The sequence below is a fragment of the Typopeltis vanoorti genome, chromosome 6 (genome assembly GCF_054136105.1).
Source record: "Typopeltis vanoorti isolate ZY-2024b chromosome 6, IOZ_Tvanoo_1.0, whole genome shotgun sequence".
NCBI lineage: Eukaryota > Metazoa > Arthropoda > Arachnida > Uropygi > Thelyphonidae > Typopeltis > Typopeltis vanoorti.
In genome coordinates, this window is record NC_143554.1 from 118,045,001 (window position 1) to 118,057,002 (window position 12,002).

Sequence of the window (12,002 nt, forward strand, 5' to 3'; positions counted from 1 at the left end):
GGAAAAGACTGGATATTAAGTCAAAAGTCCTGATCATTTTTACACATTCCTTAAATGCTAGGTGATTTCCTCTCAGTTATCTGGCTTTGACCCATATTGTGAATGATTTTTCACATAATTAAAGAAAGTGGCTGACATAAAGAAAAAAAGGAAAAGCTGGTAATTTTTCTTTAGTTTCTCTTATCTTGTCACTCCACCTTTTGTGTAGTCTTCCTCTTGATCTTTTCCCTCCAACTTTAATTTCAAACATTTTTCTTGATATTCTTTCTAAATTCATTCTCATTATATATCCAAACTACTTCAAACAGCATGGAACCACATTAGAATATTAGCTCTGATGGTATTGGAGTCCTGACAAATAGCAAAATAGCAGAGTATTTTGGAGGAAAATTGCTAGTAATAACATAAACTCATAGTGCTGTCATAATGTCCATACATCCCTTGAAGGGTGCATATCAGAAATCTAGTTGTGATGATGAGGTAGAGAATGCAAAATATTATCAATAGTGAGAAGCTATTTTTTGACATAAATTATTCATTGCTAGGAAGGAAAATAAATATTTATTTCAGTCGGTTTTTATTTTCAAGACAAACAAACATCCATTAGTAGTTTTTTGTTGTTGTTGTTGTTGGAAGAAGAATATCATTTACATTTCTCCATAAGAATTTTTTGAGTCCTTCATTTATCTTAGAAACATGAAGTATCACCGAAAAATCTTTTTTTTTTTTTTTATTTATTTATTTTTTTTTAAATGAAGTTTAAAACCAGAAAACTCTTTCTTCCAAAAAAAAAAAAATATAATTTTCAAGATGTGACTGATTGGATAAACAATTGGAGTTAACACTCTTTCTGATGTGTATAATGGGAAGGTCACTTTCCACTAATTTTGACCTGTTTTTGACCATTTTCCCTTAATGCATAGCATTATATACATCCAAAAGGGTGTGTGTTTTGCATTCTGGGATACTAAGGCAATTGATGTGAAATCATTAGCCTCTATTATGCAAATAGCCCAATCGTGAAGATACCTCACATAAAAACATTGTTTGCTTACTCTTGGCTAAATTAAACCAAGAATATAAATTTCTTGGCATTTTTAATTTATATTATTATTATTACAGTAACCTTCATAGAGTCAGTAGACCTCATTTTGGAAGGTCCACTCAACCAGCAACATGTTGTACCTTAAAATTATTTACTTTCCCTGCAGTCACAATGCACTCCAATAATCCCACTTAACTACTCTTTGTGTAACAAATCTACTTACACTCCTCTTCTCTCTATACACAACTTCCAGGGAAGGCTTCATGGTCTTCTCATCTTATCATCCATGCTTTTTATAATTCCTTCTGTATTAACCTGTTAACCATTTGAAGGTCTCAATCATATTACCTCTCTTCTTTCTATCACGAAACTCTGCAATCTATATTCCCTCACCTCCTCTGCATAACCAACACTCCAGAGTCCCAATATCACTTTGGCCATTCATCTTTAGATCCTATCTAGTGTTTCAACATCACAACGAAACTATGTTACCAAATTTGATCACAGTAGTCCATGTGTGTGTGTGTAAAGGCTTAGGAGCACTCTGGCATTGAAGCAGTTGCAATGGGTGCTGATGTCAGAACGATACAGTGACAGGATATTTTGCCAGTTAGCAAAATTATCATGCTAAAAAAAGCCTTGTAGCTGTAACTTTGCCAAGGGCACCAAAAACCTAGCTATGCTTTTGCATGTGTGATCTGACCAATGCCTTATACAGAGGCATCACCACCTCCTTGACCCTGTATGTCAGTGTGCTTCTTATCATAGCAGCAATTTGATGCAGAGCCTTGGCAACACTTACAAAGTACCTCAGAAATTTAGTCCTCTGTCTACCATCATCATCATCACAAGATCCTGAATCTTATCCATTTTCTGAAACACAGCTTTACCAATACACTATATAGTTATATCTTTGCACCTCAAAGTTTAGTACCTTGCATATATTAATATTAAAACTATAGTGCCACTCATCTGTCCAAGCTAAAAGTCTGTTCAAATCTTCATGTAGAAAATTCACATCAACTTCTGATAATTCTACCTAACATTGCATCATCATTAAACTATGAAGATCTCCAGTTAATCCTTATGAAATATTATTAACATGCCACTTGTCACTGTTCCCTTTCTGAGACACTGTTTCACCATACACATGTATCGTATCGTTCAGAGAGCCGATCTTCAAACCATCCATCCTACCAATCTGTTATCTACTCCCATCTTCTGCAGCTTATATATATATATATATACACTAAATGCTCATCTGGAAATTTATCAAATGCCCTAGCAAACTCCAAGAAAATCACTGTTATCCAACCCATTCATCACCTTTTCATAAAATGTAAAGCAGATTGCTAAAACAAGACCCGCCCTTCACAAATCCATGCTAATCCTCATAGAGAGAATCCTATGTACACCAACCCAATCTTTATTATTTTCCCAACCAGTTTCTCCAATGCTTTGACCACAACTGCACATATACAGACTATTTATAATTGGAAACATCTGTTCTGTGGAGTGGTACATCTGTGCCACTCCTCAAGTATGATACTCTTCTAGATTCTTTCCACTACTTAGAAATGTTCTCCACTGCAAGACTTTCGTTAAATAGTCAGATGAAGGGCATGGCTAACTCTTTTGCACATTCCTTTAAAATATGTGGTAATATGTCATCCATTCCCATAGCCTTATTAACATCTAACCCAAGCAACATTTGATACACCTCTAATTCCTCTAATGTTGGCTTCCCTTCTCATGTTACACAGTATCATTCACACCAGTATGATCCCTTAAGAAGTGCTCATTAAACAATTGCACTATATCCTTGGCTATGATCACTTTGTTACCATAACTATCTACCAGTGTTACCCTTCCATAATCATTCTTCCTCTTGCTTGTCATGTAGCAGAAAAATTACCTTGGATTATCTTTGAGTTGATTGTCCAGTCTCTTTTCATATTCTGCTTATACTTTATATAACACTTTCTTTTCTCACATTGCTTGCTTGATTTCGCTGTTCATCCATCTCACTTCTTTATTTATTCACTTAACTCTTTGGTATGCAGTTATGCATTGCATTGCCTATGTCATATATACTGCCTTATAATTTCCCATGCACTGTCAGTATCTTTTATGCACGGCTTATCAATCCTGTGTATTGATGCTAGTTGACTACAGAGCTCATAACCACCCACTATATAATTCCACATAACACTCTTTTCCTGTTTGAATCCTTTCAAATCAGTAGTACCTCATTATCATTTTCACAAACAGGTGATAGTGTTGATACCCCATTTACAACCATGTCCTGTTAGGATATCACCAAATCTAACACCCACAAACCTCATGTTGCTTCCATCACATGCTGCTTAAGATAATATCACAGAAACTTTGCCAATTCACTATTCTTGTTGCCATATAATATATGTTCTTTTCACAATCCACATAATTAAATTCTCACATTAGGATCACGTTTCTTTTATCTTCCCAATAATTTGTCTAAACATTTCACAATCAGTGCTCTCCACAATCTCTGGCTCATAACATCTTATTAGATACACTATTCTGTTGATCTCAACTTCATATGCACTACTATTTTTCACTTCCACTCTTGAGGACAGATTCCTCTGTTGTCATTAACAGCACTCCCCCCCCCTTTCTCTTCCCCCTGTTATCCTTTTTTTTTTTGGAAAATGCTAATATCCTCTCACTTCTACTCTTCGACATTATATCATCCTCAGAAAATGAAATTTCACTTACACCAATTATCTTTGGGTATACTGACTTGATCAGTGCTACAAACTAAGCTTCTTTTTACCGACTCCTTACATTAGTATATGAACATAATAGTTCTTCACACTATATGGCCATCCTACCAACAGAATAACTCTGTTATCTGGTTGCTGTAGTACATCTCTCTCTCTCTTTCTTTCTCTCTCTCTCTTTCTCTTCAATCTGACCATCCTCATTTTCCTTCCTGATCCTGACTCTGATTTTTCATTCATATCCTTATCTTCACTTTTTGCTCTGCATCACTCTTCCCCTCTATAATCACTTTCTCACCCTTGTATCCATTCTGTCCTTCCACAACCTTCTTGGCCATTCTACAGACTACACAGTCATGTGTTGTCAGAGCCGGCGCTATGGTCTTTGCCGCCTGCATGCAATTTCTATCTAAGCGCCCCTGTAACGATCCAGGAGTGTGTAGTTCTTTTATGATAATAAAAATTTAAATTATTTGAAATTTCTTAAATAAATTTTGACAGAACAGCCACACATTGGTTCGCTAAATGTAACGAACCGGGGGTGTTGACTAGGCAGGATAATCGTTAAAAACCCGTATAATTCAAAAAATTCTCAAAAGTTAAAGCAAATTTTGATAAAGCCATTTCACTTTAATTGTTGAATATAATGAAACAGGGATTATAGCCTTCTCACCGACCCGAATCGCTAACAAAATTAAAATGAATTTTAATTAAAGTTAAAATTTATTTGAATTAAAGTTAAAAAAATTTTTGCATTTTACAAATATGTTACTAAATTCTTAGTAACTTGTAAAAATTTTTTAATAATTTTTACAAGTTTCGTTCTTAAGTTTTAATCAATTTCAACTTGGAAAAGGAATGTTCACCGCTCGCTACACTAACAGTTATGGTTAATAGTATTCTTAAAGCAATTGAAAAGTTAAGGAAAGATAAATTATTGGACACAATAAAATTAAGAATATCGAAAGGGCTTTTGAATATTTAAATTATCCTTCCGAAAAATATCCCGGAAAGCACATAACTCGTCATATAGTTCTATTGCATTTACGTCTTTATTGTCGCCGTCCTTCAAGAGAATCTCTAAATTGTCACAAGTTTTTCGTAAATCTTCATTATTAATTTGTAGTAATCTATACAAGAAATTTAAATTATCATAATATGTTTTTAGTTGTTCAAAACGTTCTATTAACAAACACATTGCAACGTCTAGAAGTGTATAAAACACATTCACTCTAAATTTATCTTCTGGCGATTGTGGCTTTTCGTCATGATGCTCGTAGTCAAATTGGCATGTCTTCTTTCGTTGTCGAACTTCCATACCAGTTTTAAATTCTTGTTCTCCATCTACCTCTTAACTCAGTTATTTTGCCGTTTTTAGAACTTCTTTAAAATTTGTATCTGATCGATACTCTTGTAAGAATATTTTTAAGTTTTTGATAGATTCTAAAGCAAGTGTAATATTCATATTTTTGTCTTGAAGCATTTTACTCACAGAGTTTATTCTATTAAGTAAATCATGCCAAGTTATAAGGGAGCAAATAAATTTGTAGTCCTTTATTTTAGTCCTTTATTTGTAGTCCATAATGTTTGTGCGTCATGCTGAGTTTCTTTATTAAAATTTTCATTATTTAAAATTTCAAAAAGTGCATAAAAAATTTCTCCTAACTGATATCGTAGAGGGCTGATTACATTAATTTTACTTTCCCATCACATTTCTGATGGCTGTTTCAATGTTAATTTTTTTACGAACTTTAAAAGGATTGCCTAACTTTTGTAAGAGAATGAAAATAAATTTTATATTTCTTGAATAATTGCAAAGAAACTAATTGTATCTGCATTCACTTTGGCTGCATCGTTAATGATTAAATTTAGAGTATGAGCAGCACATGGCACGTAAAAAGCTCGAGGATTTTTGTTCAAAAGCAAATTTTGGAGCCCATATTTTTTCCCTTTCATATTTGCCTCATTGTCATACCCTTGACCTTGCATGTCTTCAATAGGAATGTTCCATTTTTCCAGTTGTTCCATTATTGTTGCACATAAACCATGTCCTGTGGAATCTGATATATCTGCAAAACCTAAAACGTTTTCCCTGACCTTGACAATTCCATTGTCACAGGAAACAAAGCGAACAATAATGGTAATTTATTCTGTTTTACTTGCATCAGGTGTGCAATCTAAAATTATGCAATAATATTTAGATTTTCGAATTGATAATAAAATTGTATCCCTGATTGCGTTACTTAAAGTTTCCAATATTTCATTTTGACTGTCTTTACTCAAATAGTATACCCTATTGTTTCATTTTAGGGCCCTTTCAACATGATTTTCCATAACAGGATCAAACTTCGCAAACAGTTCGACTAATTTTAAAAAATTGCCATTATTCCTTTCATATAATTTATCAGATGATCCGCGAAAAGCTAAATTTCGGCTACCAAGGAATTTTAAATTTCAATCGAGTGTTCTAAAAACTCGTCCAATGTTTCTTTTCCATTTAATACATGCTTTGAGTCTGGAAATCAATAGTAGTTTTGTTATTTTTTAATTTTTATCAAGTTCCTTCCATTTTAAGAAATTTTTCATGTGAGTTAAACTAGTCTTATGGCTATGTGAAGTTGTACTTACATTTCTCCAATCGTTATAACCTTCTACAAGACTCAGTACACGATTCAGTTGATTCAGTAGGTACGATAAGTTTGTAACAAAAGCAAAAAACAGAATTTAAAGTTTCGGAATAAATGAGCCATGTTCTTGGCACGAGCTCCTGTTTTCCATTTTTCTATTATAATACGTGTCGCCGAATTTACAACCATATGTATCTCTGGGATATATTATATTTTTCTTTTGAACAGGCCCCATTTCAATTAAAACAACTTGTAATTTTTCATCAATATTTCCCCATTCACCTGGATCTAAATTTACAGAGACTAACAATGTGTTAGTTTCATGGTCAACTACAACTAAATCTTGTAGTTGACTAAATCCTAACTATTTTTCACTTAAATCATGTTCAATTATCTTGTTTAATAGTTGCAATAGTACTTTCTTGCAAACTGGATGATGTGCACGGTTCTTCAACTCTGATTTCTGATGTATCGAGTTGGTTACAATTTGCATCAGAATATTTTAACAAATTTATTAAGAGCCCCAGTTTGTTTCTTAATATCTGCTTCTTTCGCAGCATGACGCTTATGATTTTGTGCACTGGATAACTTTTTTTTTAAATTTTTGATTCCATTTCTATTTTATACTCACAAGAAATTATTACACAACACGACACAGAGACGAAATAATAGTTGGCACTGTGCTACTGTCAGTAGCCTACTGAGATGCATACCATATGATTGGTTAACTAGCAACAAATGTTTTGTACGAAACTTTGTTTCCGCACATAAAAACCATTCACCGTTTCACTTTAGATAGACTGCAGTAGACACAACATTCTGCAGGCAAGCATTTAGCCTGCTCTAGCTGTAAAATTGTAAACAGCCGGCTGATCAAAGAGGCGGCAATATACATTTTTTTTTTAAATTTTTATTCGGTGTATCTGGCCTTATTTATTTTAATATTGATCATTCTAAGAATTTTTTGTTTTTATGAAAAAAATTTTATTTCTTAAAAATTAACTTATGAACCGTTCCCTGGCAGTGCCCCCATTGTAGCGCCGCTCGCATGCTCTGCATGCCCGCTTCCGCCGGCCCTGTGTGTTGTGCATGTGTGAAGCACTAAAATGCTTTCATGTCACCATTCAAGGAAGTCATAGGAAATTGATAGGACAAGATACTCATGAGCTAGGCATCCTTCTGTCCATCTGGTTTATTATCCATACATGGATGAAGAGATGTAACTTTATTGCTTGCACCTGCTGCAGGCCCTGACAGCATGATAAAGAGAAACAATACAACTTCTGCTGTAGTTTTCAGAGTAACATGGAAAATGAAGATGATGATGAAAATTGTCTTACATTCAGTGATGAGGCTAATTTTCATTTAAGTGGAAAATTTGAATTACCATAATGTCCACATAAGGAGCACTAAAAACCCACATCATGATTGAACACAAAAAAAGGATTCCCCAACTGTAATATGCTGTATATGATGTACACAGATCTTCAGTACATTTTTTTTTTTTTTTTTATGGAGGATATAGTGACAGTGATCATATCTAGATATACTGATGTGTGGCTTTTCCCATACCTACAGGAAGACTCTAATGACTTCAATTTGTAGCAGGATAGAACTCCCTCTCTCTTTCTCTCTCACTTCTATCATGATGCCCTGAGGTTCCTTAATGAACATCTTCAACAGTACTGGATTGGGTTTTTGTTCAAGACCTTCTTATGGAAGAGTGGCCACTTGGATCCCCAGATATCACACGTGTGATATCTGGGGATCTAAGTAATTGCCTTTATAAATTGCCTTTGACTAACTTGTTTAATTTGTATTCATAGTAAGAACCTGTGTCAGGAGTATAACGTTTAAGAAAAGAGAATTCAAAAAGTACGTTTTTTTGTATTATAATTTTTATTGTATAATTTCACTTCATGTAGTGAACATTCTTGCTCATTGCTTTAATCTGAATAACTGGAAATTTGTTATAATTGTGTGTAATCTTTATTTTTGCACTGCATGGATTATAAAAATTTGTGAGTAATCTGCTTTTATGTGTTAACACAGTTACTTTTGGAACATTTGGAGTGCTTGGTGTCCCGTCACGAGCGTTCACTAAGGATGACTGTTGTAAAGAGGCAAGCCCAGTCACCTGCTGGTGTGTCTTCAGAAGTTGAAGTGCTGAAGGCTTTAAAGTCACTTTTTGAACATCACAAAGCTCTAGATGAAAAGGTAATCCAGATTTAAATACTACATTAATTATATTTAACAAAAAAATAATTATAGCCAGTTAGGAAACTTAAGAAATCTTTTGGGTGTATATAAGCATTGAAAACTTTTTAAAATTAATTATTTAATTATTTCTGGAATGAAATCTAAAAATAGAGAAGAAAGCTGGTCATCAAAATTAGTGCGTACTTGCTTGCACTTCAGAAGATATCAGTAAAAATCTGTGAAGGTATTAATTAATTTCTGGGAGTAATTGTTAGTATTATTATTATTACATGGAAACCTCTGTGGAACCTAAGACTTACCTACTGATCATATTTCTCCTTAAATGATTCACATACAAATCACTTCTGACCACTACTGGTGACTGATTCTGCTCATTCACCACCCTGAAGCAAAGGTCTAGTTCTCACACACTCTTACACAACTCTTCCAGGGTCTTGTTCTCTCCTGTCCTGTTAAGTACTGGAAAATGTCTTCAGCATCTAGTCTATAAACTCATTCAGTTAATCATATGTTTCTGTCATATCTCCTCTTTTGATCTTATCAACTAAACTTTATAACCCATAAACCTCTAGTCTGTCCTCATAGTGAACACTCCATAAACCAGTCACCATTTTGGTCATTTGCCTTTGGATACTCTTCAGTCTTGCTTTGTTGCACATTCCTTTCTCTTTTCTCCCCTCCTCTCTCTCATCTCACATTTCTTTCTCTTCCACACCATACCACTCTCAGGCATTTCTCTAATTACTGAAACTCACACCTTTGTTTTGTGAAAGATTCCATGTCACCATGTGCTTTCACATGGTTACTCCCTCATGTCTATCTGCACTCTTGCCTTTTCTTGCTTAGTAATATTCACTCCTTTTTCCACCTGTTTTTGACATGACCCACACTTTCAAAATACTTTTGATACACTCTCTTGAACAAAAAAAAATCCCTTCAAGATTCAAAGATGATTTTTTTTATTTATTATTTTACTATTAAAAATATAACATTTTTTACTTTATCTTAGGTTCGAGAAAGGTTACGTAGTGCATTAGAACGAGTAGCAACCTTAGAAGATGAATTAAGTCAAGCCAATGAACAAGTGAGTATTATCTTCAGTTTACATATTTTGAAATGTTTAATATTATTACTATTACATTATTATTATTACTAACACCAGACCGAGTCAAGAGATTAATTGCAGGAGCCACGACTATTGCATGACCGATCAAACTGTGCTTTAAACTCATTCACTGTATCTGCATTCACCACAATGTCAAGCAATGCATTCCAGTCTCCATGAAAAGAACCTGTTCCTTATACAGCTTCCAGAAATATCCCCTTGTTCTACTCCTTTCCCCATTCCATGAAAATTTCTTTCACATTAACTAGTAACAACGCTTTACCAACTTGAATGTCTTGATCATATTCCCTCTCTTCTTTCTATTTACAAGGCTTTATAAACTATATTCCCTCACTCTGTCATCATATCGCCTCCTTAACGCAATTGGAAGAACGACGGTACATTGCACCCTTCGATTGGAAAAGGCCTGAGTTCGATTCCCGTTGTAACGGGAGGAATCTTTATATGGACTTTTTTAATTGAAGGTGAGTTAGCTGATCTCATATGGTAGTAGCAGGGTTTTTCTCCCGGAAACTCGGGTTTTTCATCCCTCATACAGACAAATTGGCCCTTCAGAACACAAGCAATTTACAGACAAAAAAATACTTGTTGTGTTTGTGGTGGTGGGCAGTAGATGGCGCTGATGTAGTTGATTGGTAGTAGAGGTTTGGTAGTGGTGGAGACAGAGAGTTGTATAGTAGGTGTCCTCCCGCGATGAGTCTTCGGACTCCTTGGAGGTGAAGCGAATAATAATAATATCTTAAATCCAAAAGGTCTTAATCATCTTCTCTGCACCCTTTCCAATATATCTCATCGCTATGAAAACCAGGGGATCAGTCTGTGCACAATAATCCACACAAGACCTGATCAAGGCATTATTAGAATGGAACCTCTTTATTTCTGCAATTAAGGTTCTCTGCATCATTGCCATTATCTGATACGTGACGACTTTGACCTTTGAATGTCAAATCCTTGTCCACCACCACCACTCCAAGGTCTCTTTTCCCCTCAACATCTTCCAAAATTTCTCCACCAAGTATATACTTTGCATCCCATTATTGCCTACCAAATTCCAGAATTTTGCACCATTGAACTGACAGTTGCCCACTCATACAGTCTCTTTAAGTCCTCCTATGAGGTCACATCATCTGCTTGATTCCTCATCACCCTCTCCAGTTTTGCATCATCTGCAAGCAGTTGTATATTACCAGTTAAATCCATCCCAATATTATTAACATGCAAATTAAATAACAATGGTCCCAATACAGATCCCTGTGGCACAATATTCTGTTTTGTTTAATGACCATGAATATAGTCAGATGAAATTTCCAATATTCTGGATTTAGCCTTTTTAAAAAAAATAATAACTTCAAAATTTTCATTATATGGGACAAACAAGATATTAAAGACTATTCCAGCATATATATATATATATTCTATAATACTTCATATATATTTATCAAACTACAGCATACTGAATTAGCCTACTCACAGTTATAAACAAACCTGTATGTTTATAACTGTGAGAGGGAATAAAATTGTCTGCAGATCTTAAGACTTATTCAATACCTCTAATAATTGCAGACACACAGATTGGCTTCACGAGTCTTATCATATCTCTTATGAAGGGATCAATCTTGCCCTCCTTTCACTCCTTTGGAACTTGGCTCAGTGTAAGACTCATATGAAACAAGTATGTCAGGTCAGATGTCAACTCCCCGGAACCCTTCTTCAAAACCTATAGGGATTGTTAAATTGTGCATGAAGAATTTTATGATTATTTCATTCATGATTTAACATGAATTGCATTTCCTGACCTGGGTTTGCTCCTAAGTAAATTGTAATTTAAACACTTATTGTTATTTGCTCATTGAAATAATAATTGTAATTTTTTTTTAGTTATTTATCTTGTATAAATTCTTAATATAACTTGTAAATGTATTATCCTAAGTGAACTTGTAATATATGCATTTTATTTGTTGTTACTGAAAGTGAAAATATTTCTAAGGGACTCTGCTAATGTGATTTGATTGGCTGCTGTCAGAAAACTAAGTTATTTCGAGATAGCGCGTGCCTTAGCATTGGGAACTGTACAACAATCACGCAGGAATTTTGTAGTAAACTGAATGAGTGAAAAAAAAAAGAGTTTGGGCGGGAAAAAGAAAGAGGATTTTATGGGATATAGGAAGAAGGAACCAGAAGGAAAATGGAGAGAGTGTAGGAAGGTCGTGAGATGTGACCTA

General features: G+C 34.4%; 1 protein-coding gene across 1 annotated transcript in view; it reads left to right on the forward strand.

Annotated features, from left to right (window-relative positions):
- The window catches only part of LOC150105860 (liprin-alpha-1-like), a 394,932-nt gene that overhangs the window by 183,335 nt on the left and 199,595 nt on the right, over positions 1-12,002 (forward strand). Inside the window, exons 3-4 of the mRNA XM_090394581.1 lie at positions 8,487-8,651; positions 9,664-9,738. Of these exons, the coding sequence (XP_090250707.1) occupies positions 8,487-8,651; positions 9,664-9,738 (240 nt within the window). The remainder of the gene's footprint in view (positions 1-8,486; positions 8,652-9,663; positions 9,739-12,002) is intronic.